The 26,337-nt window shown below is 37.7% G+C and overlaps 1 protein-coding gene across 3 annotated transcripts in view; it reads left to right on the top strand.

Moving 5' to 3' along the window:
- Window positions 1-26,337, top strand: part of USP48 (ubiquitin specific peptidase 48) — a 76,416-nt gene that overhangs the window by 32,155 nt on the left and 17,924 nt on the right. The window contains exons 7-19 of one of the 3 annotated variants that reach the window (XM_012650943.1): window positions 686-865; window positions 4,096-4,221; window positions 4,928-5,077; window positions 9,145-9,342; window positions 9,957-10,071; window positions 11,019-11,149; window positions 15,867-15,938; window positions 21,891-22,015; window positions 22,164-22,286; window positions 22,533-22,594; window positions 22,872-22,982; window positions 24,737-24,867; window positions 25,081-25,187. In XM_012650943.1, coding sequence (XP_012506397.1) covers window positions 686-865; window positions 4,096-4,221; window positions 4,928-5,077; window positions 9,145-9,342; window positions 9,957-10,071; window positions 11,019-11,149; window positions 15,867-15,938; window positions 21,891-22,015; window positions 22,164-22,286; window positions 22,533-22,594; window positions 22,872-22,982; window positions 24,737-24,867; window positions 25,081-25,187 — 1,631 coding nt within the window. Of the gene's footprint in view, window positions 1-685; window positions 866-4,092; window positions 4,222-4,927; window positions 5,078-9,144; window positions 9,343-9,956; window positions 10,072-11,018; window positions 11,150-15,866; window positions 15,939-21,890; window positions 22,016-22,163; window positions 22,287-22,532; window positions 22,595-22,871; window positions 22,983-24,736; window positions 24,868-25,080; window positions 25,188-26,337 lie in introns of all 3 variants that reach the window. The other 2 variants (XM_012650942.1, XM_012650944.1) reach the window with 2 other exon arrangements.

The raw sequence follows: 26,337 nt of genomic DNA, 5'->3' as shown, positions 1-26,337 counted from the left end.
GTCATAGCTCACTGCAGCCTAGAATTCCTGGGCTCAAGGGATCCTCCTGCCTCAGCCTCCTGAGTAACTGGGATACAGGCACATACCACCATGCCTGTAATCTTTCTAGCTTTTTTTTTTTTTGTAGACACGCAGTCTTGTATGTTGCCCAGGCTTCATCTTATAACTGAAAGTTCGTACCCTTTCACCAATGCCTACAACTATTTTGAAAACAAATTTTTAATGACTTGGTTCTATTTTTTCTTAAACATTTATCTTTTTTCTACAAACAATAGCTTTTTCATTTTATACTTATATCTTACTGATTTGTATAGCTTTTAATTAATTTTTGTAGTACATTGCAGAATGTGAACAGCTGATTCTTGGTAAGCATGTGGCTCAGCTAGTTTGCATGGAAGGGCACAGTATGCTACAGCGTAGCTTATCAACCCTGAGTGCCCAGAATGCCATAATTTTTCATCAGCATAATTCAGAGAAGGAATGGAGAGTTAACGCAGTGTGCTGCTTAAGAGAATGTCTGTGACGTTATTTTTTAAGACTAAATGTTTTTTATTTTAGGTGCCATGTTCTGAATTCCGTTACCATATATGTAAAGAATGATGGTCATTATAATAGAGGCTCAGGATTTAAAAAGAAAAACTGTCATCCAAAGTTTCTTTTACTTTCTCCCTTTCTCCTTCTGCAGGTGGGTCCTATGTGTATGAACTCAGTGCAGTCCTCATACACAGGGGAGTGAGTGCTTACTCTGGCCACTACATCGCCCATGTGAAAGATCCACAGTCTGGTGAATGGTATAAGTTTAATGATGAAGACATAGAAAAGATGGAGGGGAAGAAATTGCAACTAGGGATTGAGGAAGATCTAGGTAAAACCTTTAAGTTGTGAGTGCCCTTTTAAAATACAAATTTTTTTCCCAGAAATATTTGTGATAAAGTATTATGGCCCAAGACCGTTATGGGCTATGAAGGATATTTACATTTCTTAAACACACTGAGCATCTTTTATTAGCAATGCCTGCTATTTTGTTTTCTTTTGTTTTAAAAAGAGACAGAATCTCAACTCTGTCACCCAGGCTGGAGTGCAATGGTACGATCATATCATAGCTTACTGTAACCTTGAACTCCTGGGCTCAGGTGATCTTTTCCCCTTAGCCTCCTGAGTAGCTGGGACTACAGGGCGCGCCACCATGCCTGATTAATTTCTTTTATTTTTGGAGAGACAGGGTCTTGCTCTGTTGCCCAGGCTGGTCTGGAACTCCCAGCCTCAATTGATCCTCCCTCGTCGGCTTCCCAAAACCGTGGGATTATTGGTATGAGCCACTGTGCCCAGCCAATGCTTGCTTTTTAAAAATCTGGTTTAAAAATTTTTTAATTATTTTGCTCCAGAGATGGTTTTCATAATGTCATGCTTTCAGTAAAGCCTGAAGGCAAAAAATTAGTTTTCAATTAAAAGGTTTATTTCAGGGGGCAGGGGAGTATGGTGAGTATTAAGCTAAAAGTGATGAATAGTAGGTTTAATGAGGTGGGATTTGCAGTCCTTTTCCTTCGGTCAGCAAATTTATTTTTGGGAACTAACTCTAGCAGGGGAACTCTGCTCCTCCTCCCTGTAAGTGTCTCACCGTATTCCTGGAGTGTGGGGTAGTGCCTCTGTGGGGAATGAGCTGCTCCATGAGGTCTGGCATAAACAGGACTTCTTGAAATAGTATCCCAATGTGTACCTCTTATCACTCAGTTTTTCGCCCAAGTACCCGTTTATTTTCCAAAGTAGTAGACAGTTCCTCCAGTTGGAGCCATCTCACCTAAGCGGTTTATCACTATCTTCCGTGTCTGTCATTTTGAGTGACGTTTAGACTATGTCCTCTGAATAGGAGAAGAGGAAAGGGAGTAGGTGTGCATCTCCTGCCACTGTTCTTGGTTAATAGATCAGAGCCACTTTTCCAAGGTGTCCAACAGGGAGGAGCATGGCAGTTGGGGTTGGCTGTCGGGGCTTATGGGTCATCTCTGCAGATAACTCATGTGGCAGCTACATTCTTACAGTTTGGAGAAGTATTTTCTATTTTTAAATCACATTTACATGTTTACAGACTAAACAGTCTTGCTCCCAGTTTTCCTAAGTAATACTCAAATTCTTAACATTTGTTTATACAGTATATGTTTTTATTGTGGCATTCTTACTGGGAACAAAGTTGAGATGTAGCTTTAAATTGTGAATAATTATGTCTTGGTTTTAGTTGACTGTTCTCTCATCCAAGTATTAACTGGGCCCAACCCTGCATAGTTTGTGAGGTCAGAAGAGATCGGGCACGTTCAGGGTAGTATGGCTTAGACTATTTGTTCTTTACTGAGGTTCATTTGATCTAATAACTCTCGTTATTATGTGTAATGTATATCATAGCTTTCATCTGTTTTTTAAATCAAAAATAGAAAATATTTATTAAATTCCATTAGACATTCATTGCTATATTCTATCCTGAACTTTTATGAATCATTTTATATTCCATCTTATACAAAGTAATGAATATTTTAAATCTTGAATACTCTTCAGTTAGAAATGAATGAGTAATCCCATCTTCCCTGAATATGGGAATGATTATTTAAATTTCCTATGAGAGTACAATTGTCTTCAAACCTTTTTGCTCAAGTATTAGCTATAAGAATGCTGAACAACTTTTGTTTTTCTTTCTACATGTTAAAATCCAACATAATTTCATCATAAATTTAAGTAGCTCCAAATAATGTATTTTATGACAAATTATAAATATTGAAACTTAAAGTGCAACATCACTCTTTTAAGAGTGTCTAAATGAAACTAAATACCATAGAGATTTGATACCTACTATCATCCTTTTCAAAGATACATAAACAGTTCTTTTTTGAGTAGGACTTTTTAACACTTCCCTTTAGAATTCTATTCTAATGGAATATGCTAAGTTTTTTGTAACCATAAACCTCCAAATGGTGAAAAAGTTCTAGATAGAGTGTTGTTTTTGAAATTATGAATGTTACTACATAATTCATCAGACTTATAAAAATATAAGTTGTATTAATTTATAAATTAATATAAATTACAAATTTTATTAAATTAAAGAAAGCAAATCTTTATGTCTTTCAATGAAATGGATGAAACACTTTTTTGTCACTGGGTGAGGAATTGTATCTATTTTTGTAAAGTGGGAGACAGATGATTGAGAAAGAAGAGGTAGAAATCACCATGGAACCTCAATTTTGAGACAAATCAGTTTTAGCAAAGTATATAGTGAATTTAGGATCTGGTAATTGGATTTCCTCAGATCTGCTCATGACCTCTTACCCCTTGGGAAGTTACCCTGGGATACTGAAACACAATTTGAAGATCACTTCCATGTGATATACTCACCCTCTCAAACACTTAATGTTTTCCACTTGCTACGAGTTCATTGAGATTAGTGACTAATCTTTTTGCTTGTAAGCATTTCATTCCATTTTTCAAAATGCCCTAAAAGTATTAACAGGCATTCTTTTATATGAAAGCATTTCATTCCATTTTTCAAAATATGCTGTTTTATTTCTTTAGACAATTAAGTCTGGGTTTGTTCTTATTATTTGACTAAATTAAAGAGCTTCTCTTCACTAAAATGATTTACTGATGTAATTTTTAATTTTTCAAGCTGTACATATACATTTTATATGTACTCTTTTATATTAAAAAACAATACTAAAATAAGTACTTGTGTTCCAAGCACTCAGATAAAGAATAAAAACGTTACCAAGGGATTTAAAGGCCCGTGTTCCCCTCTGTAATTACGTTAGCCTGAGTTAATTCATATAAGTTAAGACTAACTAACTCAGAGCAGTACTAGTTTTTTTTGGTTCCAAGTTCTCAGGAAAAATAGTACTTTCTTTTTACATGGGGGGTGGGTAGTGAACTTTTTAAATATTCAAAAATATAAAGGGCCCACTAAATTTGTGTGGCCTTTTAATGTTTTGGATCCCTGTTAAAGTATCTTGGGTGTGTATTTTGGAAATTGCTTTCTGTGACCCCCACCCCCACCGCACAAGAACGAGCAAACTGTAGGCATTCTAGTTAAGTCATCTTTTGATTTCTCTACCTCAGCAGAACCTTCTAAGTCCCAAACACGTAAACCCAAGTGTGGCAAAGGAACCCATTGCTCTCGCAATGCGTACATGTTGGTTTATAGACTGCAAACTCAAGAAAAGCCCAACACAACTGTTCAAGTTCCAGGTAAGCAGTTTTCCAGGGTTATAATGGGCAAATGTTTTAGAATAGCATCCTCAAAGATTAGTGACAAGCAACAGATTGCTTTTATTTATTACAATAGGTTGATTCCATACGGTAAATGTGGATGAGAGTAACTGTTAATCACAAATTTGCTTTACGGTAATGAGATTTTGAAATAAAGGAGTCTTGGACAGAGCTAATCCACTGACCCTCCCTTAAAGAAAAGCAAAAGCAATTTGAAAAAATCACAAAAGTAATCAAGACTTGTATTTAAAGCCTAATTTTGGTTTTATTTTGTTCAGTTTATAGAGCACTTGTGAGTTTTAGTCAAGTGTTTATAAACTTTCTAGAGCAAAAAAAAAAAGGAAGAGTTGCTGCTGGCCTGCAGGCAGCCTTTGTGTAGTACTGTTCTGTGCTCTGTGGCATCATCTATTTTGAAGTGGTGTTTTTTGAGCCATTTGATTGTTCTGGGAGGCTGATGAGGTCATGGAGAACTGGGGATGGGAGTGGGGGATCAGCATGGAATTATTCCAGTGGCTGTCTTCAGTTTTATTTCTGCCTTCATGTTGGAGGTCAGCAGAAGGGGAGACCATGGCAGGAAGTTGCTACCAAAGTTTTAGCCAGTGTTTAATATAATCTAGTGATCCACATGGTTCCCTGTTTTTGAAAACCAGAATAAAGCCTTTATTTGTCTTTCTGTTTTGAATAGCCTTTCTTCAAGCGCTGGTAGATCGGGATAATTCAAAATTCGAGGAGTGGTGTATTGAAATGGCCGAGATGCGTAAGCAAAGTGTGGATAAAGGAAAAGCAAAACACGAAGAGGTTAAGGAGCTGTACCAAAGGTTACCTGCTGGAGCTGGTCTGTAAGATATTTTGGGACAGCACTGTTGCCATTAAGTGCCTTGTTTTTTTATGTTCACAAGTGTATATGAACAAACTTTCTCCTGTCTTTTCTTATAACTCACTAAAGCCAGCTTATATAACTCTAAAATTACTATGTAAACCAGCGATACCTTAATGTGTAGCATTCCATATAATTTTCATTATCGTGTACTTTGAAAAAAGAGAGGCTGTTAATTAATTATGAGATTTAGGTCAGCACTCTGCATTCATGATTTTTGTAGATATTTCTATTTTATGAGATTTTAACTTGTTTCTAAAGAAAAATCTGATTGGATTACAATGGGAGCAACTTGCTTATTCTATTTCTTTGAATACTTTGTGCCCTAAAAGTATTAACAGGCATTCTTTTATATGAATATAATTTTTTGATACTATTTGATGAACTTGAAGTTTAATATAAAATATTAAGTGTAGAAAAGCTTTCTGCTGACCCGTGATTTCTTAGAATTATCCCACGTAATCCAGCTCATCCCATTACTGAATACTTTATTCAGGTTTACCTAGTGTCTCAAAAAAGAAACCACCTTTATTAAGGCTGATAATGCCATTTGTAGTAAATTATCTTTGTCATTTCACAGACATGAATTCCCCAAACCTAACTTCCGCTTACAGGGGATAAACAATTTAATCCTAACTTTAGAAAATAAATACGCAAGCATAATTGTACGTGTGGTTTTGTCTTTTTAATATCTTAATTTTCCATTACTGGTATAACTTTAAACAAAAGATGAATCTAAATCACTAAATCTGTAAGAATAGACGTCAGAAGTTCTTTCAAAACTGCATCTTAATTTGATTCTGACCCTTCTTTGTAACCTGCTTCTTTAACTCTGTGGAAGAGTTGGGATTATCCTAAAGAATTAGACTGACCTTAGTATAACTGGAAATGGTTTGGAAATGAACCCATGATTCAATTCTCTAAATTTATAGGTCTTTGTTCAAAGGAGTTGGGACCTAGAAATCTATTTTCTGAACTTTATTCACAGTTTCCTGTATTCACTGGACAAGAGAAAGGGACTTACTGGGTCTAAAGAGAAATTCTATTTTGAACCACTCCTTAGAACTGTGTAGTTCAAAGATGTTATATGTCGAGTTAACGCTGCTTCCCTTGGCTGTTTTCATTCAGTGTATAAGAACCTGTACTTATGTTCTATGTTATTTATACTTTTACCAATTATTAGCTTTATAATTTTTTCCCATTTGCAGTAAATTTACATAGTGGAAATTCCATATTTTCTTAAGATGATATAAAATCTCAGTTAATGACCATGGTTTTGAGCTGGCAATGAAAGTCTTTTGTTATGCATTTTCTAAATCTTATCTTTGTGAACATATTTTTAAAAAGGTCACTTATCCTAAAATCTGAGCCTCATGAGAACATCCTTTGGCCCTTTTAATTTAAATTGAGATATGCCTAAATTATCTCTAGGTAATGTGTTTCAAATATATTTTATGCTGTGATTGTTCTAGACTTTATAACTCTCCAATAGAAAATTTATCGTTTTCAAAATCCATTCATTTTTTTAAAATTAGCAATAATTTTGAACCAAAATGTGTATTTCCCTTTGGTAAATATTTTAACAGTTGCTTTCCTGGTTCATCAAATGCTGAAATTCCCTATAGTCTGGTATCTCCAACTTGATAACGAGGTAGAGGCCTCACTCCCATTTGGTTATTGATTGTGCCTTTGGAAGGCATTGCTTAGGTAGTTTACTGAATCACAAATTCTAGCACAATCCGCTTTAATTGTGAGACTTGTGCTAGACCCCTGTTCTCAGGGATGCTCTTGGCAGAGATCGATACAACTCTTTGCAGCGACAGAGATTGAAAATGGAAATTGAGAAAGACCTCTGACCACAGTTGCTCTTCCTTCCCTGGCTCCCACAGCACACTAGAATGAAATCTGGCTGAGTTAATAGTAAATATGGTATTAGATTAGAATTGTGGGCCCAGCCTCTGTTCTCTTCCTTCCTCTTCTTACTGTAGAATCATACGTGGTTTTTGTACTCTTCATATCTTACATTAAATTCATATTGAACTACTCAAAAACCAAAACAACAAGTTTCACTTGTAACTTTTCTGTGGGATTGGAAAATGTCTTGAACTAGTTGCCTTTGAGTCACATTGTTGCTGGACAGGTCATGCTAACAGTCACCCTAGGCCTTGAATTCCTGCATATATCCCCTGGCAAGGAGTGCTTTGTGCATTTTTAGTTTTCCTAGATTCCTTTCATTGTAAGGGTCAGGATTCTTATGTTTATTCTTCCAAGTTAGCAATAATAGCAAGTATTGCCCCCTATTTACCCCTCCTCAGCTATCAGGGAAGCTAAAACACCTAGTGAATTATTCTCTTTACACAGTCCTATTTTTTTTCTTTTTTCCTTTGATGGCCTTCAAGGTTACTCAAAATTTTAAACTATCTGACTACATTTGGGAAAAGATTAGATATGCTAAAACTTTTTATTTTGCTCTTGGATAGGGAGCAAAATATCTTTGCATTCTTTAGACACCCAGTGTACTCTATCCCTGTCAGATTAAACTTGATAAATGGCAAATAAAATTGAGAGATATTTTGAATGTAATTAACCATACCATGATATGTTGTAGAATGCCACAACTGTGTTACCTATACTGCATCTTAAGGTCTCCTCTTTTATATATTATGTGAATGTATAATTAACTTTTCTATATCTCTTTTCTTCCAAAAAGCTCAAAATGCTTCACATATCTTATCTTTTACACTCAACAACATCCCTGTGAGGTAGGTAGAAGGCAGGTATTATTACCTTCATTTTACAAATAAAAGACCTGAAGCATAGAGAGTTTAAGTGACTTGCTCAAGTTCAGTTTCTTGGTGGCAGAACTTGGATTAGACCTTGGTCTCAACTTGCAGTCCTGTGCTCTTCCTCTGTAGCCGCATTAGAGCTGGCTAGTCAGAAGGCTCTCAGATGATGATGTACAGTGCCACATTTTGTTTTTGTAAAAATTGAAATGTTTTATGCTAAAATTAAAATGGGAGTTAGTTTTCTAGATGTGTAACTCTCCGGGGAGTATAAAATTGGTCAAAATGGGCTTTGCATTGAAGTGTCTATCCCTCAGATCTCATCCGAAGCAGTATATTAATACAAACATATAAATTCAACCTCTGTATGTTTTCTTCTATGTTTTATGCTGGGACTCACTGGAGATCTTTGTAAGTAATCAAAGCTGGCCCTTTATCTTTAATTTTGGCTTTTAAGGAACTCTGGGACTCCCTCTCCCGAATTAAAACTCATTTTGAGGTGTTTGGTTTTGTCTTTTAATTTTTGCAACTTCAAAATTGATGATAATTCCCTTCTAGTGTACTTCATCCTGCAACTTGTTTAAAATAGGCTACTTTCTTGAAATAAATAATAATGTAATGAATAGATCATGGCATGGATTTGGGTGGGGGAATTAAGTACCTTTTCAAAATCAACATCAGTGTCATCTTGGATGAAGAAAAGTCCAGTGGTTGAAATGGGCTTGTAAAGTGTGGTTATAGCTGACCAGGTTAATTTTTAATTTGAGCTCAGTCTGGCTTCTCATTTTAACTTTCAGATGTATATCACATATTTGTGAAAGTGTTGATGAAAATAACTTAGGAAAAAAACCTAGTAGGCGATAAGGTTGTGTGATTTGCAAGCCAGTGTGGAGCATGACTTGTAGTCAGCAAACACGGGTGTCCTGATCAAAGCTCTGCTGTGCTATCAAGCAAGACACTGCTCTCTGTGGCTGCCTCTTGTAGAATGTGGTTAATAATACCAGCCGATCTCGTAGGGTCTGTGCAGCCTCAGTGTTGTACTGCACAGTTCCTTGAACTCAGAGGAGTGGTAGTTAAATGGAGCTTTGTGTCATACTCATCAAACATCTTTCCAAAACAATGATCCTTCTGATTCTGCTAACTTTGGACAGAGTTTGCATTGTCTTTTGAGGAAAATGAATGTATCACTTAGTCAAAAAACTATAAAAATACATAGATTCTTTCTGATGCTTTCTTCCTCAGAGCCCTATGAGTTTGTCTCTCTTGAGTGGCTGCAAAAGTGGTTGGATGAATCGACACCTACCAAGCCTATTGATAATCATGCTTGCCTGTGTTCCCACGACAAGCTTCATCCAGATAAAATTTCAATTATGAAGAGAATATCTGAATATGCAGCTGACATTTTCTACAGTAGATATGGAGGAGGTCCAAGACTAACTGGTAATTCGAGATTTAAAAAAAAAAAAAAGAGCAATGTGTTAAGTCTTCATCTTACATTCTTTTTGAGTGGGGCTTATGATGATTTGACCCAAACGGTGTGAGACCAAATCTTCCTAATGTTTTGCAAAAAGGATTTGCTAAATAAAGTGGAAATTAAGCAACTGGTACTATACGTGGAGGGTTGGTTTTTTTTGTTGTTGTTGTTTTAGTTTGTTTGTTTTACCCTTCTCAAAGACAAAATAGGACCCTTTTGAAAAAACCATCTGGTAGTAATTGTTTAATTTTAAGGTACTTGAACTCTCATCTGGTTGATGGCAAATTTTGTGCCTGTGCCTCAGGGACTTCTAACAATGTGCTATGTTGCCCAGGATGGTCTTGAACTTAAATTCCTGGCCTCAAGAAGCATCCCTCCATCATTGTTCTTTATGTAGATAACAATATTACTGTCTTGGCATCCATATCACCAAAATAATTTAGGGTATAAACCAATTAGGCATATTATCAACATTTTTTACTTTGGTTTAGACGTCTGTTTGTGAAGTGCTGAAACATTTTCCAAGAGAAAGTCTGTGTGTAAAGGAACTATATCTCCCTTCATTCTTTCTTGCCTTTAGTGAAAGCCCTGTGTAAGGAATGTGTAGTAGAACGTTGTCGTATATTACGTCTGAAGAACCAGCTAAATGAAGATTATAAAACTGTTAATAACCTACTCAAAGCAACAGTAAAGGGGTATGTTGCACAGCGTACTTTGTTTATTAGACATTTTCAAGAGGAGATAACCAAGCAGCTTATCATTTATTGAAAATAAGAAGTTAGGATTTTTAGAAGAAGGGTGATGAAGTAGATGGCAGAGCCAGAGCAAAAGTACATTTTGCAGTGATTGCCCTGTGACAAAGATGAAGAAAACTCAGTCAGCCTTTGCAACTGTATTCCATCCGTTAGAGAGGAAGAAGCAGAAATGTGGGTGTGAGGCCTGACCAAACTGAGGCAGAGTGTTAGCCTGCGCTCTAGTATGGACTAGTACAAAGATTACGTTGTGAGGAAAAACATCCTGGCAGGCCTGCGCATGTCCCCTTAGTGAGGCTGAAGTAAGTGTGCGAACCATGTTCCCCTGCGTACCATTTCTTATCAGAAACACTCAGGGTGCTTGGGGTGTGTTGAACTCCATTCCATAGAGTTCCTACCTCTGGATCTAGGAACCAGTACAAGAAGACGGTTAAAAGAGAGATTTATTATGTCTGGGTTCAATTTAAGTTTTTTATTTCCCAAACAAAGATTAATCTAGTTCACTAAATGTGTTATTTGTGTAGACATGGATGTACACGTGTATGTATGAGTGCCTGAATGCCTACCTGAAGGCCCCGCTATATGTGATTGAGAATAATAAAGAAGTGAAAGAAAGTGGCCATTTGATTGGTGTGATTGGCATGAACATAAATGAGGGTTAGGAGAAGTAGGAATAGATTGAGAATATAAACAAAATATTATGTACCTGTAATTCTATAGTGAGGAATGAAAAGGGCCAAAGTGAGAAAGTAGGTTTAAAAAAAATATGTGCACTATAGCTGATTTTGAGTGTTTGTAATTCATTTTAGTTGTGGCCTTCACAAGGAAAGAAGGGAAGAGAACATTAGGAAACGTTACTTGTGGGATTTAACATTCTCTCTGTTCCACAGCATTGACGGATTTTGGGTGGGGAAATCCTCTTTGCGGAGTTGGCGCCAACTAGCTCTGGAACAGCTAGACGAGCAAGATGGTGATGCAGACCAAAGCAACGGAAAAATGAATGGCAACACCTTAAATAAAGGTGATGTTTTAAACCTGTATGTAAGTCACTGTGAAACTATGAACATCCACTTTTAGTAAAATTGGTTTAATACCCATCCATGTAATTTTGAAGACAAATTTTATTAAACCGAAAGCTCTCGAAAATATCTCAGGGCAAATAAAAGATTTTTAAGCTATTGAAATTCAGCAAGGACGCAGCAACTCACATGTGGAATTTTCCTTTATAACCTATCTTGCTTTGGGTTCCAGCTCTCTCTAGTTAATCACATGCAAAATTAATATTAATTCTGCACTAGGCTAAATGTTTAAAGAAAGGTTAAGTCTACTGCAAATTGCATAGTATATTGTAAGCTCAGTACATTTCGGTTTTAGATTATCTGCCACACATAAAGGCTGTCTTCGTCAAGCATGTGACCTTGTACTTGTGCATTTTTCATCAAGGAGAGAGAGGGCAGCTTTATAGCCTTTTGCTTGTAAATTCTTCTGAGTTTCCTGAGTTATCCAAAGCTATGCTTTCACATAGGAAATTATGTTATTGTATATCAAGCAGTAAATTTAATTTTATAGTCAGAAGACACTGAAATTATTTTTAGATTTAAAATGAAGACCGATGGTTTGCATAGATTTACTAATTTAGAGATTAGTTACCCATGAGCAGTGATCCATTATTAGCTATCCATAAGCAATTATTTCACTTAATTTTCATATTTTAATTTTAATTTAATGTATTTTTTAATTTTTTGTAGTGACAGGACTGTGTTGACCGGGCTGGTCTTAAACTCCTGGCCTCAAGCAATCTTCCTGCCTTAGCCTCTCAAAGTTGGGATTATAGGCGTGAACCATTGTGCCTGGCCTAATTTTCATATTTTTAAATATTAATATTTATATACATGTATATTTTTATCATTTTAATATTCTTAACCTTTTAATTGAAATATCGTTTTATACATTCAAGCATTTTATATCATTTGTATCATTTTATATCACATTTATTTTATTTGGTATGGGTTTTCCCATATAACACCTTACTTTTTGAGAAAAAAATACCAAAGTCGCTATTAGTTTTAAGCTCCTTGAATGGTGGTTTTTAACATTTTCAAATTTTAAAAGTTTTTTTACTTTTGATTAAAATATTTTGTGCTGTATGATTCATGAACTTAACATTAATTTCAATTTTATTGTCCTGTCATTTGAAAAACCATACTGTAATTTTAGTGGTGTCATGTGACCCAGTGTTAAGTATTTATTTGCTGCTCTATTGAGCCTTTTTATATGTCAGTGTCCCTTCCTTTTAAGTAAAGTTGGATGCCATAATAGAACATGCCTCAATATTGGCCTAGCTTAAAAATATTTTTCATGTTGCTTTTAGGATAATATACTTCTCTTTTTCTCCTTCCCCCATTCAAAGATTTTTAAAAGCTCGAAGCAGCACAAACATAACAAAGTAGAACTTCAAAGCCCTCCCGGCAGATACGATCACTGTAAATAGTGGCTTTTTATAATGGAGCTCATACAGACTCAGTTCATCTCTCCCTGTCAAAGCGTACAGCTCTTTTTATGTAGTGGCTGTGTTTCATTTTGTGGATATTAATATATTGTACATTTATTTAACTGATTCTGTTTCAACTTTTTACAATTACTATATAAGCACAGATGCAGTGAGCATCCTTGTGTGATTTTCAGATTATTTCTGAGAAATAAATTCTAGAAATTGCTGGATCAGAGAATCATACACTTTTATAATTATCACATACTGGCACATATTGGTACAGGGAAGCTGCAGCCTTCTGATTTCAAGATTGTTTTTTTTAAGCACCAAAGGAGGGAAGAAAAGCTTCATCTTTCTATGCTGCACCCTGCCCCCCCCCCCTTTTTTTTTTGAGACAGAGTCTTACACTGTTGCCCAGGCTAGAGTGCTGTGGCGTCAGCCTAGCTCGCAGCAACTTCCAACTCCTGGGCGCTAGCAATCTTCCCACCTCAGCTTCCCGAGTAGCTGGGACTACGGGCGCACACCACCACACCCGGCTAATTTTTTTCTATTTTTAGTAGAGATGGGTCTCACTCTTGCTCAGGCTGGTGCTACATGCCTTTTAATAAAATAATTTGTTCTGTAATATTTGGATTCAGTCAAAAGTACGCACTTAAGGACCTGGAAGCCCACGTGAGGCCTTAAGGCTGCAGGTTCCCCACCCCTGGTACGTGCACATGACGGGGCTCATTTTTGCGTGGTTTTGTCAACATAAAGACTATATCATTCACGTCATTTTTTATCTGTCTGATATAGGAAAATGAGCAATATTGAGGCTTACAGTTTTCACATTATCATTGAGGTAGAGTGTCTCTCATGTTTGAGAAGTTATTTGTGTTTGTATGTGTGACAGAGAGAAAGAAAGGAAACAGAATTATCATGTCTTTCCTTTTCCCCTTTCTCTACTTGAGGTTTTTTAATGATTAGTAAATATTCTTTGTATACATTAAGTATATTACAAATGCATTAGATACTTAACCTGGAAAACTCTTGGATAACTATTCTAATCTCCTGATAGTTAAGATTTCTTTTTTTGATCACGTTCCCAGTGTACTCAACTACAGATTGACAGTGACACATTATAGACAAGTAGGGAAAGCAGATACTGGAAGAGAAATGTTAACAGGAAAGGTAAAGTTTTTATAATATAGTAGACCCCCATATCTGCAGTTTTGATTTCCATGATTTCAGTTTCCTACAGTAACCATGGTCTGAAAATATTAAATGGAAAATTCCAGAAATAAACAATTCATTTTTTTTTTGAGACAGAGTCTTACACTGTTGCCCAGGCTAGAGTGCTGTGGCGTCAGCCTAGCTCGCAGCAACTTCCAACTCCTGGGCGCTAGCAATCTTCCCACCTCAGCTTCCCGAGTAGCTGGGACTACGGGCGCACACCACCACACCCGGCTAATTTTTTTCTATTTTTAGTAGAGATGGGTCTCACTCTTGCTCAGGCTGGTGCTACATGCCTTTTAATAAAATAATTTGTTCTGTAATATTTGGATTCAGTCAAAAGTACGCACTTAAGGACCTGGAAGCCCACGTGAGGCCTTAAGGCTGCAGGTTCCCCACCCCTGGTACGTGCACATGACGGGGCTCATTTTTGCGTGGTTTTGTCAACATAAAGACTATATCATTCACGTCATTTTTTATCTGTCTGATATAGGAAAATGAGCAATATTGAGGCTTACAGTTTTCACATTATCATTGAGGTAGAGTGTCTCTCATGTTTGAGAAGTTATTTGTGTTTGTATGTGTGACAGAGAGAAAGAAAGGAAACAGAATTATCATGTCTTTCCTTTTCCCCTTTCTCTACTTGAGGTTTTTTAATGATTAGTAAATATTCTTTGTATACATTAAGTATATTACAAATGCATTAGATACTTAACCTGGAAAACTCTTGGATAACTATTCTAATCTCCTGATAGTTAAGATTTCTTTTTTTGATCACGTTCCCAGTGTACTCAACTACAGATTGACAGTGACACATTATAGACAAGTAGGGAAAGCAGATACTGGAAGAGAAATGTTAACAGGAAAGGTAAAGTTTTTATAATATAGTAGACCCCCATATCTGCAGTTTTGATTTCCATGATTTCAGTTTCCTACAGTTAACCATGGTCTGAAAATATTAAATGGAAAATTCCAGAAATAAACAATTCATAAGTTTTAAATTGCACACCATTCAGAGTAGCATGATGAAATCTCCTGCCATCCTGTTCCGTCCTTCCTGGCAAGTGATTTGTCCAGCATGTCCACACTGTGAGACTACATGCCTGTTGGTCACTTAGTATTCCTTTTGTCAGATTGACTGTTGCAGTGCTTGTGTTCAAGTCACCCTTATTTCAATTAATATTATGGCCACAAAGCCCAAGAGTAGTGATGCTTGCAATTGGGATATGCCAAGGAAAACCCCTAAAGTGCATCCTTTAAGTGGAAAGGTGAAAGTTCTTGACTTAATAAGGAAAGAAAAAGAATCATATGTTAAGGTTGTTAAGATCTTTGGTAAGAATGAATCTTCTGTCTATGAAATTATGAAGAAGAAAAAGGAAATATTATGTTACTTTTGCTGTCACACCTCAAACTGCCAAAGTTTGTGACAACAGTACGTGATAAGTGCTTAGTTAGGATGGAAAAGGCTTTCAATTTATGGGTGGAGGACATGAAGAGACATGTGTTCTGACTGATGACAATTGCGTTCGATATTATCTGAAGTTTCTGGAATCCACTGGGGGGGCTTAGAGCATATCCCCTGCTAAAGGGAGACTGCTATAGGTGTTTGACATTAAAGGTTAAGTCCTTACTTCATTTGCCTTTAAAGCTTTTTGTTCAACCCCTAAAGGAGTAGGTAGGTGAAAATGACATGACATGACATGTAGGTGATTAACTGGGTTTATGACACAGTATTCTGAACACTTTGGCTAGAATTAATAGGCAGGATATGTGAATTATTTTTCAAATTGGAAAAAAGGAACATTTTCTTGTGTAACCTAAATCTTTAAAAAGTTAACTGTCATTGAGATATTTTCTTTCCTTTTAAGGGAAAGAAATATAACATTTCTTAGCAGAACTGTGTAGGAATCACTCGGGTCTAATTTTGAAAATGTTTGAAAGTTTTCTTTGTTCAAAATTGTACCAAATACTACATACGCCACTTTGAACTTTAAATACAACCACAGCAGTTATTATCTGTGTTTCTTTTGATTAGATGAATCAAAGGAAGAAAGAAAAGAAGAGGAGGAGGAATTAAATTTTAATGAAGATATTCTGTGTCCACATGGTAAGTTGGAAGCATGTATCTGTTTCTTACCACCATTTTAGCTTTTAGCTTCCATACCTGGCTTTCATGCCAACGCTTCTCGCCTTGCAAAAAATTGTTTTAAAAATGGGATTGTCTCATATTTAGAAGGCATTGATTGGAGAAGAAACTTTCCATCACTTATTACAGTGAGGACTTTTTGTCACTTATCTCATTGATGAGCTTTGAATTTGAAGGGATGAATTTCAGTTGTTTCCCATGACAGTGTGTCTTTCTCCAATTTGAACACTTTAAGAATAGTGTTTGTATTAATGTTTCTTCTTTTTATTAGAGTTATCTGTGGTTTAATTTCTTAAACATTTATTGAGTAACTGCTGTGTACTATGTGCTAAATGCTCTTAACAAACAATAAATTCTAAGTTCTTATTTAATCCTATGTATTTGTTCCTTTGTTTTTTTCTTGGTCTTAGTGAATGCTCACTTATAATAAGTACCTTTTGCAGGATCATCATGCAAGGGGTCCATTGTATATAAGACATGGTTTTCTAATAGCACTCAGAAAGTCGGACAGGTATCTGCTTCTCAAAGCTTTCTACCTCATAAGTTCCCCTCCTCACCTCTTTTTTTGTGCTTGTTATCTTTTTTTTTTAATTTCAAAATATTACAGGGGTACAAATGTTTTTGGTTACATGGATCCCTTTTGTAATGCTTGAGTCAGGGCTATAAATGTGTCCATCACCCAAGTAATGTTCATTGTACCTGTTAGTTAAGCTTTCACCCATCCCCCCCCCCACTTGATTCGCCCTGAGTTTTGCTCCCTCTGTGCACATGAGTGTTCGTGTTAATCCCAGTTTAATAACGAGTGCATGTGGTGTTTCTTTTCCATTCTTTAGACACTTCACTTAGGACAATGGTCTCTAGTTCCATCAAAATTATTTCAAAAGGCATTAATTCATCCTTTTTATGGCTGAGTAATATTTCATGGTGTGTGTGTGTGTGTGTGTGTGTGTGTGTATACACACACCACATTTTGTTAATCCACTCATGAAGTGATGGGCACTTGGGTTGATTCCACATCTTTACAATTGTGAAATATGCTACAGTAAACATTCTAGTGCAGGTATCTTTTTGATAAAATTACTTCTTTTTCTTTGGGTAAATACCCAATCGTGGGATTGCTGGTTGAATGGTAAGTCTATTTTTAGCTCTTTCAGGAATCTCCATACTGTTTTCCATATTAATTTGCAGTCCCACCAACAGTGCATAAGCATTCCTTTCTCTCTGTACCCACGCCAGCATCTATTGTGTGAAAAAGACAAGGGTGCCCAGTGTCACCACTTCTATTCAACATAGTGCTGGAAGATCTAGCCAGAGCAGTCAGGCAAGAAAAGGAAGCAAAGGGTATTCAGATTGGGAAAGAGGAGGTCAAACTATCACTTTTTGCTCATGATATGATCTTATATCTAGAAAACCCCTCCCCACCAATTAAAAATGTACCCCAAGAAAAATTGGACCCAGAGAAGTCGGGATGTCAGTGGTTCATAGTATTAACCCACATTTGTGCATTTCTTGTTATGTGCTAATAATGTATTGCTAATACTCAGAACGCCTGTTGGTCCTAATAAATTTCCAATTTTGTTGGTTCACTGTGAACCAGTGGATGACGTCTCACACTTAACCCTCATGCATACTTTTAGGGCCCTTGATGACACTCGTGATGATAGTTGTCCCTTGAGTGGTACTTGCATTTCCTTGCACTTAGCTTACTGGGTGAGTGGCATTTCCATTTACAGGCCACACAACTAGGAAGGGGTTGTCCTGGGTGTGGATTCAGGTATCCGTGGATCCCACGTCCATCTGTTCTTCCCACTGCATCACCATCTGTCTCTGAGTTGGTTTTCCTCACACCAGGAGTGCACAGTGGGAGCACAAATGTGAAGATGAGCCAACCTCGTGAGTGCTAAGTAGCATGAGTGAATATCAATAAATAGGAGAAAGAAAGGTTACATGAATAGCCAAAAGGAGGTTTGTTTTTCTAGTGATGCTTTCATATCAACTTTTTTGTCCTTCATAGCATAGATACGGACATAAGGGTGTCCATTTTGAGAGTTGAAGCATTTGTGGCAGAAAACTAAGTTCATCCACTGGTTGAAACAGTGCCAGGACTTAGTTTGTCATCAGGCTCTTCAGCTCTACCTTCCCACCTCTTATGTCATCTCAGTTTTGACAGCTTTGAGTAGAAAGCACGGCAGAGCTGAATGTGATTTCAGGACGCACGTTGTTCCCTCAGCCTATCAGAAACTGTACACGAGAGCTATTTTTTAGAACTTTCGCTTGCTCTGTAACTCGGTGGGGTTTTGATGCCATACTTTATCTAATTTTTTAAAAGAATAATTGTCTACTTTTTGTGTATATTATCTGTCAGTGTACTTTGTGTGCAGGGTGAAGTTTTTCAAGTGCAGGATATCAAACCTTCCTTAGAAATCCACTTTGCTCATTAAGTTTATATTAAAATTTCTTTCTAGAGATCTGTCGATGCTGGTGGTAGTGGTAGTTGTAATAATACTAATAGTTGTAAGATAATAGTGGACAATTATTGAATATTTATGTGCCTGATAGGTTTCTAAGAAGTGTATAGCTGTTAATTCAATCTATACGACTCTATGAAGTCAGCATATTACCACATTCATTGTAGTGATGAGTAAGGAAACTGAGGCAGAGAGGTGGGAATCATTCACCTACAGTCACCACACTTAATGGATAGTTTTGCATTGGTATATAATTGTCTGTTGGAAATTCTTTTTCTTCGAATTCAAAGGACTTACTCTACCTTTCAGAGTACCACTCCAAAGTCTAAAGCCATTCTTTGTAGGTATTTTTTTGCCTCCTCCATTTTTGGAAGCCTATAGGATCTCTGTCCCAATGTTGTGCAGTTTCACAGTAGCCTGCTTTGGTGTAGGCCTTTTTCCATTTATTGTGCTAGGCACTCTGTGGAAGATACATGAGTCTTGGATGGGCCTGGTGACTATTTGAGCACCCTGGATGGCCTGTTTCACTGTTGAATTCCCTGTGTCAATGTCTGGTTTGGGGCTGCTCAGATTTTTCCACAAACATCTTCCTTTCTCCTGCTTTGAAATGCAGACCAGCTGTCACTCTTCTGGGGTTGAAGAGAAGAGGGCTTGAGAGTTCCTGCATTCAGGGTGGAAACATTTCCTTATTTCCATCTCTGCTTATTACCTCCTTTTTCTCTATTTTGTGTCCCCAATGCCAAGGTCTTAGGTTTTTATTGTCAAAAAATAAGCTTGTAGTCTTTTGTGATTAGAGGGGACAGTTATCTATAGGATATAGAAGAGGGAATAGAGAATCTAACTATAGACTCTGAAATAGGCTTTTAACCCCTTTTTAATCCCTTCTCCAGTTTTTTTTTTTTTTGAGACAGAGTGTCACTCTGTTGCCCGGGCTAGAGTGCTGTGGCGTTAGCCTAGCTCACAGCAACCTCAAACTCCTGGGCTCAAGCAATCCTCCTGCCTCAGCCTCTGAATAGCTGCAAGTAGTAGGCATGCACCACGATGCCCGGCTAATTTTTTTTCTATATATTTTTAGTTGTTCAGCTAATTTCTTTCTATTTTTAGTAGAGACGGGATCTTGCTCTTATTTGGGCTGGTTTCAAACTCCTGGCCTCAAGTGATCCTCCTGCCTTGGCCTCCCAGAGTGCTAGGATTACAGGCATGAGCCACCGTGCCCAGCCTTCTCCAGTTTTTTTTTGACACAACCTTCACTTCCATGAGCCCCCAATTCTTGGGTCTGTGGCGCCAGTTCTGCAGGAGAGTAAATCTGGTTGGTTCTTGACTTTGGTCAACTGAAAGTTAATTTTTCTGTGTCTCATCCACTTTTGTTTTAAGCTTCTAAAATTTCTGTTGCTGTTGTTCCTCTCAGTTCTCTTCCTTGATCATTATGGTTTTATATCTTTTTTAAAAAATTCTTTTATTGCCATTTAATGATGCTTCATGAGTCACTGAAAGTAAATACAGTTTTAATTTTAATATATATTTTTCTTTTTTGAGACAGGGGTCTGTCGCCTGGGCTAGAGTGCAGTAGTATCATCATAGCTCACTATAACTTCAAGCTCCTGGGCTGAAGCAATCCTCCTGCCTCAGCCTCCCTAGTATCTGGGACTACAGATGTGTGCAATGATGCCCAGCTAATTTTTCTGTTTTTCATAGAGATGGGGATCTGGCTCTTGCTCAGGCTGGTCTTGAACTCCTGACCTTAAGCAATCCTCCTGCCTAGGCCTTCCAAAGTGCTAGGATTACAGGTGTGAGCCACCATGCCCAGCTGGGTTGTTCTTTTCTAATCATATAAGTAATTCACGTCCCACATAAAAGCCAGTCGCTACGTAAAAGTACCCCTACATCAAAATGAAGCAGTGCATCCACAGTGTCTGTGGAATCCTCTGCAGTTTTACATATTAAAGTGTGTGTGTCTGTATTATATTATTGGGTTGGTTTTTTTTAAATTTTCTCTCCTTTTCTGAACCAGATGGGGTCATACCACACACCTACAAAGGAACAATCCTTTTTTTAAAAAAAAAAAAAAAGAAAGAAAGAAAAGAAAACCATTTAAAAATTATAATTGCCTTGGAGTTCTTTCTAAATCAGGTCATGAAAATCTGCCTTAATGTTTTTTATGGTTGCCTTGTATTTTACAAGGCAACCATAAATTAGGGTTTGATAATCCAATTAAACTTTTTCTTTTTGTAGGAATAAGTTTGCTGATTGTGTCTGAGGGTGGGCATGCTGGATTAAGTTTTAGTGGCCTTGGGGGAATTTAAATCAAAAGCTTTCTCAGAAAGAAAGTAAAACTTTACATTTTGACCTAATTTCTCTGGTAATAAGTATATTAAAGCAAAATAATCTTTTCTTGAGATTATTCAAAGTTCGGTAAGAGGTGAGGGGTAGAAGTTAAGAAGACGCATTTTGACATATTAGAGATTGTGGGGTTGGAGTGAGACAGACCTGGGTTGGTATCCCAGCTTTGTTGTTCACCAGCTATGGTGACCCTGGATATATTCATCTCTCTGATTCTAACTTCATTTATTATGTAGAGTATACTGTGTATTTAGAAAGCCCCTGGCTTTATTACTCTTAATCTTTAGGTACCTTGTGTCCATGGGAGCAGAAACAAATGTTTGGCTTTGGAAATTTAAAAGATGTTTCTCTAGTTAATGACCAGTACGGGTAGAGGAGTGGAGTTCACTAATTTATTACTTGGGAACAGCCAAAACAATAGAAAATATAACCACAAATAGCACTAGGGGAGAAAAGCCCTGGAAAGCTGGATGTGGGTAAGGAAAGTAGTACACTGAGGAGGGGCTGCCAAGATCGCAGGTTGCCATCCGTGGTCTTGGCATTCCTGCGATCTCCGGAGAACAGGGAGAGTGGTGGTGACTGATATTATTCTTGTTGTCTTCTGGGATTTTTGAAGATCCAAGGGGATCTTCAGAACAATCACAAATAGTAAACAAATTGGAACTTGACTAGAGATGGTTTTCACATTGAACAGGAGGTTGCTGTATTACTTAAATTTGAATTGATAACTTACGAGAATAGACCCGAGAGTGTTGGACACAACCTTGAAAGTATCATTTCAATGCAGGATGATTTCAGTAACAGTCAAATGGGAGACAATAAAGTCTGCAGGAAACTGTGACCTTTGAGTATGGCAGTAGATGAAAGGATGTTCAGTAGCCCCTGTCACTGCACAGAGATCCCAGGAAGCCCTCTTTCCTACTTCCTTCTTAGCAGGGAGAAAGAAAATTTAGAAGTTTTTGAGAACAAGGAAAGAGAGCTAGAAATACAACACTTTATATAGCAAAGAAGGAAAAGAGTACTCATAGGTTTTTCTTAAGTTTAAGAAATAGGAAATATTTACTTTTTTCCATTTTTTAAAAATTATTATTTTTTTTAAACTCAGGGGAGTTATGCATATCTGAAAATGAAAGAAGGCTTGTTTCTAAAGAGGCTTGGAACAAACTGCAGCAGTACTTTCCAAAGGCTCCTGAGTTTCCAAGTTACAAAGAATGCTGTTCGCAGTGCAAGGTACTGAACAATGTCCTGACATCTGTGGCACCACCTCCCGGATTGACTTCCCCGGGGAATTAACATTCGTACTTTTGATGGGGGTGTAGGGAGGAGGCAGGCCGTGTGCTGTCAGCAGGAGACAGCTGATTGCTTCATTTCCTTTCAGATTTTAGAAAGAGAAGGGGAAGAAAATGAAGCCTTACATAAGATGATCGCAAACGAGCAAAAGACTTCTCTTCCGAATTTGTTCCAGGATAAAAACAGACCGTGTCTCAGTAACTGGCCAGAGGTATAATGATTCCCACAAGGGAAAGAATTCATCTTTCCTTTTTAAGGTCCTTGCCAAGTCCTCGATGAGCTGTTTCGGAACAACCCAGAACTTCTCACATTCTCATTTGTTTGGTTATCTAAACGGGGAATTACTCTTGGTAGGGCTATATTTATAAAACCTGAATAAGGAAAGCCACAGTATGTTTATCATACAGAGCTTGTGTTCAGGAAGTGATGACAGATCCTTTTTGTGATTTTATTCTAGGATACGGATGTCCTCTACATCGTGTCGCAGTTCTTTGTAGAAGAGTGGCGGAAATTTGTGAGGTAGAAAGCAAGAATTTTCTATATCCTCTTTTTTGAATTGACTACTATTTTTTTAAGCATTCATGGTTTCTGTTCGTGGTACCCTCCGTGGTTACGTTTACAAACATACGCTGCAAGCTTTCTTTTCTATTAAGTTAAATGAATAATCCTAAGAAACATATGTAATGACTAATAATCTTTAAAAATCTATCTCTAATTTAAAAATGATTATCTTAAAAGTCTTCTCTTTTATCTTGCAACAATGAAGTATATTTACCGTCCTTGTCTCATTTCGTAGAAAGCCGACAAGATGTAGTCCCGTGTCATCAGTTGGAAATAGTGCTCTTCTGTGTCCCCACGGGGGGCTAATGTTTACATTTGCTTCCATGACCAAAGAAGATTCTAAACTGTGAGTTTCTGCTCTTCATATGATTTCTGTTTCTGATGATTAGTAAAGTATGTTTCAGAGCTTTCTCATCTGACAAATATAGCCTACTTTAAGAATCTAGTCCTTTGCTGAATGGTGGGTTTTTTCCTTTTGTATGCTTTAATAGAGTGTGTACTTATGTTTTTTTGAAAAAAAAAGACTGCTTCCTTAGAAAAGGCAAGAGGCTGCCCAAGGCCATTTTGTTCATTTTCCTTCCTTGTCCCTCTGGGAGATGACACAGCCACCCTTTCTCCTCCCAAGCTGCTGGTAACCAGCATTGTGACCTCTTCCAGAATCCCATAGTCAACATGGTCTTCGTTGTAGTTTTTTTTTTTTTCCTCCAGCTGCCAGGCTTCATAAAATACAGGAGTAGGATGGGAGTGTGGCACTAGAGCAAAGTCACTGTGCCCTGGTCATCTGCAATTTCGGGGTCTTGAAACCAAAATTTTATTCCATTCTTCAAGTGCTTCCAAAGGGGCTCATCTGTGAATTTCACCTCTGATGTCACCGTTTTACCTTGTAAAATAATTTTTTTAAAATAACTGTGTAAGAGAAGGTAGAATGCCTCCAACATTGATAGAAAACTAGGAAAAAGAAATCGAAACACAAAAATTTCCATGGGATTAAGCTAGCGTTAGGGAGTTTATTATTCATATTTCACTACTTTAACATCACTGAAGGGAGCTCAGAGTTAATATATATTTTCTTCTGGATTCTCTCCTCCCCCTGTTTTCTCTGTCTCCCTCTTCCTCCCATTCTCTTTTCTTTCTTTTTTTTCCCCCTCCCTTCCTCCCTCTCATTGTAAATGCTAGACATCCAGGAAAATACCTAGAATAATAAACAAATGTGTATTACCCGTTAACTTAAAGGTTAAACCATTTAAATATCATTAAAGGCCCCTCAGTTGCCAGGTGTGGTGGCTCACGCCTGTAATCCTAGCACTCTGGGAGGCCGAGGCGGGCGGATCGTTTGAGCTCAGGAGTTTGAGACCAGCCTGAGCAAGAGCGAGACCCCGTCTCTACTAAAAATAGAAAGAAATTAATCGGACAACTAAAAATATATAGAAAAAATTAGCCAGGCATGGTGGCACATGCCTGTAATCCCAGCTACTTGGGAGGCTGAGGCAGAAGGATCACTTGAGCCCAGGAGTTTGAGGTTGCTGTGAGCTAGGCTGACACCACAGCACTCTAGCCCAGACAAAGAGTGAGACTCTGTCTGAAAAAAAAATAAAATATAAAAGGCCCCTCAGTATCTATCCTTCCTTCCATTCATACTGTTCTCCCTCTCCTCCCTTCCTCTTGCAGTAACCACTGTTCTGTATTTGAAGGTTATTGGTCTCGGGAAATATTCTTTAAAAAAAATAATACATGTGATACTGCCAAGAGAGAAAAAAGGGAAGAAAAATTATAAAGAAAAAAATACACATACATAACTAGTGTCTTATATACTTTTTATAGAAGTGGCATCATATTGTATTTATCCTTCTACAACTAACTTATTTGACTCGATTTGACCATACTGAATGACTCAACCGCAGTCCATTTAGTTTTACTGCTGTTGTAACGTTCCTTGTTAATGATGATGTATCTTTTCCCTTAAATTCCTTTATAATGTATCTTTACTCTTTAATTCCTTAGTGTTAAATATTGGTGTTGATTTTGGTTTGGGAGACTAATGGATTATGTAGCCCTCTTAATTTCCATGTGTCTTAAGGCATGTTGTGTTTTTTTGCACAGTATAGCTCTCATATGGCCCAGTGAGTGGCAAATGATACAAAAGCTCTTTGTTGTGGATCATATAATTAAAATCACGAGAATTGAAGTGGAAGATGTAAGCCCCTCAGAAACACAGTATATTTCTGAGCCTAGTAAGTTTTCATATTGCTTTTGGTTTCTATAGTTAAAAGTTGACATTTTAAGAGGAAAGGGTATGTCAATATTGTAGTCTTTGCTTAAAATGAAAGATCATGTGGTGGTCCGAAAGAGTTGAATGAATATTCCTTAGTAACTTTGGTATACATTTTTAGGTCTTTGGTTCTTCGACAGTAATTCCCCAGCCATTTCTGTTTTCCCTTTTTTAGAACTCTGTCCAGAATGCAGAGAAGGCTTATTGTGTCAGCAGCAGAGGGACCTGCGTGAATATACTCAAGCCACCATCTATGTCCATAAAGTCGTGGATAATAAAAAGGTACTGGTCCCTCTTGTGGCCGTGACTAGTAATGATCAAGCTGGCTTTTTGACTTGCTGTTGTATTTTCATTGAGGGACTGCCTAGGACTGCATTTTTGTTTCTTCAGAGCTGTTTGACATCAGAATTGAAATCGGACAAGAATCGAAAATGAAGGCCGGGCGTGGTGGCTCATGCCTGTAATCCTAGCATTTTGGGAGGCTGAGGTGAGAGAATCACTTGAGGTCAGGAGTTCGAGACCAGCCTAAGCAAGAGCGAGACCCTGTCTCTGTAAAAAATAGAAAAATCAGCCCAGTGTCATAGCACACGCCTGTAGTCCCAGCTACTAGGGAGACTGAGGCAGGAGGATCGCTTGAGCCCAGGAGTTCGAGGGTGCAGTGAACTACAGTGATACCACTGCACTCTAGCTCGGGTTACAGAGCAAGACTCTATCTCCAAAAATAAAAAAAAAAAAAAGAAAAGACAGAAAATGAATAGTTATGTAATTGCATGTGAATTTAGTCTGTTAGGAATTTGATACATAGGTATTTATTGAATGTCAGCTGTGTGCCAGAAATGGTCTTGGTGCTGGGGATACAGTGATGAAGACAGAAGGCGCCTGCTCTCAAGATTATCTGCAGCTAGTGAGGAAGGGCAGGAATAAACTCATACATTCATACAATGATTTCACGCAGCGATGGGTGTTTCGAAGGGATTTAGCAGGGTAAAGTGAAGGAGACTAACGCAAGTGGAGGTTAACGGTGTGAGATGGGGAGTAGACAGGAAGGGTGCCTCAGAGACAGAGCTGTTTCCACCTGAGCCTTCACCGTCATGTTTGCAGCCTGGGAAGAGCCAAAGGGCTAAGCCTAGTGTGCTTAAGCAACAGAGTGAAAATCACTGTGCCTGGAACGGTGCTGTCCGGTGGAACTCAGCGTGGTGTTGGACAGGTTCTGTGTCTGGGCTGCACTGCAGTGGCCACTAGCGGTGTGTGGCTGTGGAGCACTTGCATGTAGCTAGCGTGGTGGGGGAGCCGAGTCTTTAATTCATTTAAATTTGAATAGCTGCCTGTGGCTAGTGGCTACCATGGTGTCCAGTGCTGGTCTAGAGTGAGGTTTATTCCAAGAAGGGATAGTAGTATGGGAGGAGGGACCATATTCTGTGAGGTTTTGTAC

The sequence above is a fragment of the Propithecus coquereli genome, unplaced genomic scaffold (assembly GCF_000956105.1).
Source record: "Propithecus coquereli isolate 6110/MARCELLA unplaced genomic scaffold, Pcoq_1.0 Scaffold341, whole genome shotgun sequence".
NCBI classification, from domain to species: Eukaryota; Metazoa; Chordata; class Mammalia; order Primates; family Indriidae; genus Propithecus; species Propithecus coquereli.
Note: the sequence above shows the minus strand (reverse complement) of the source record. Positions and strands in the feature narration are given on the sequence as shown.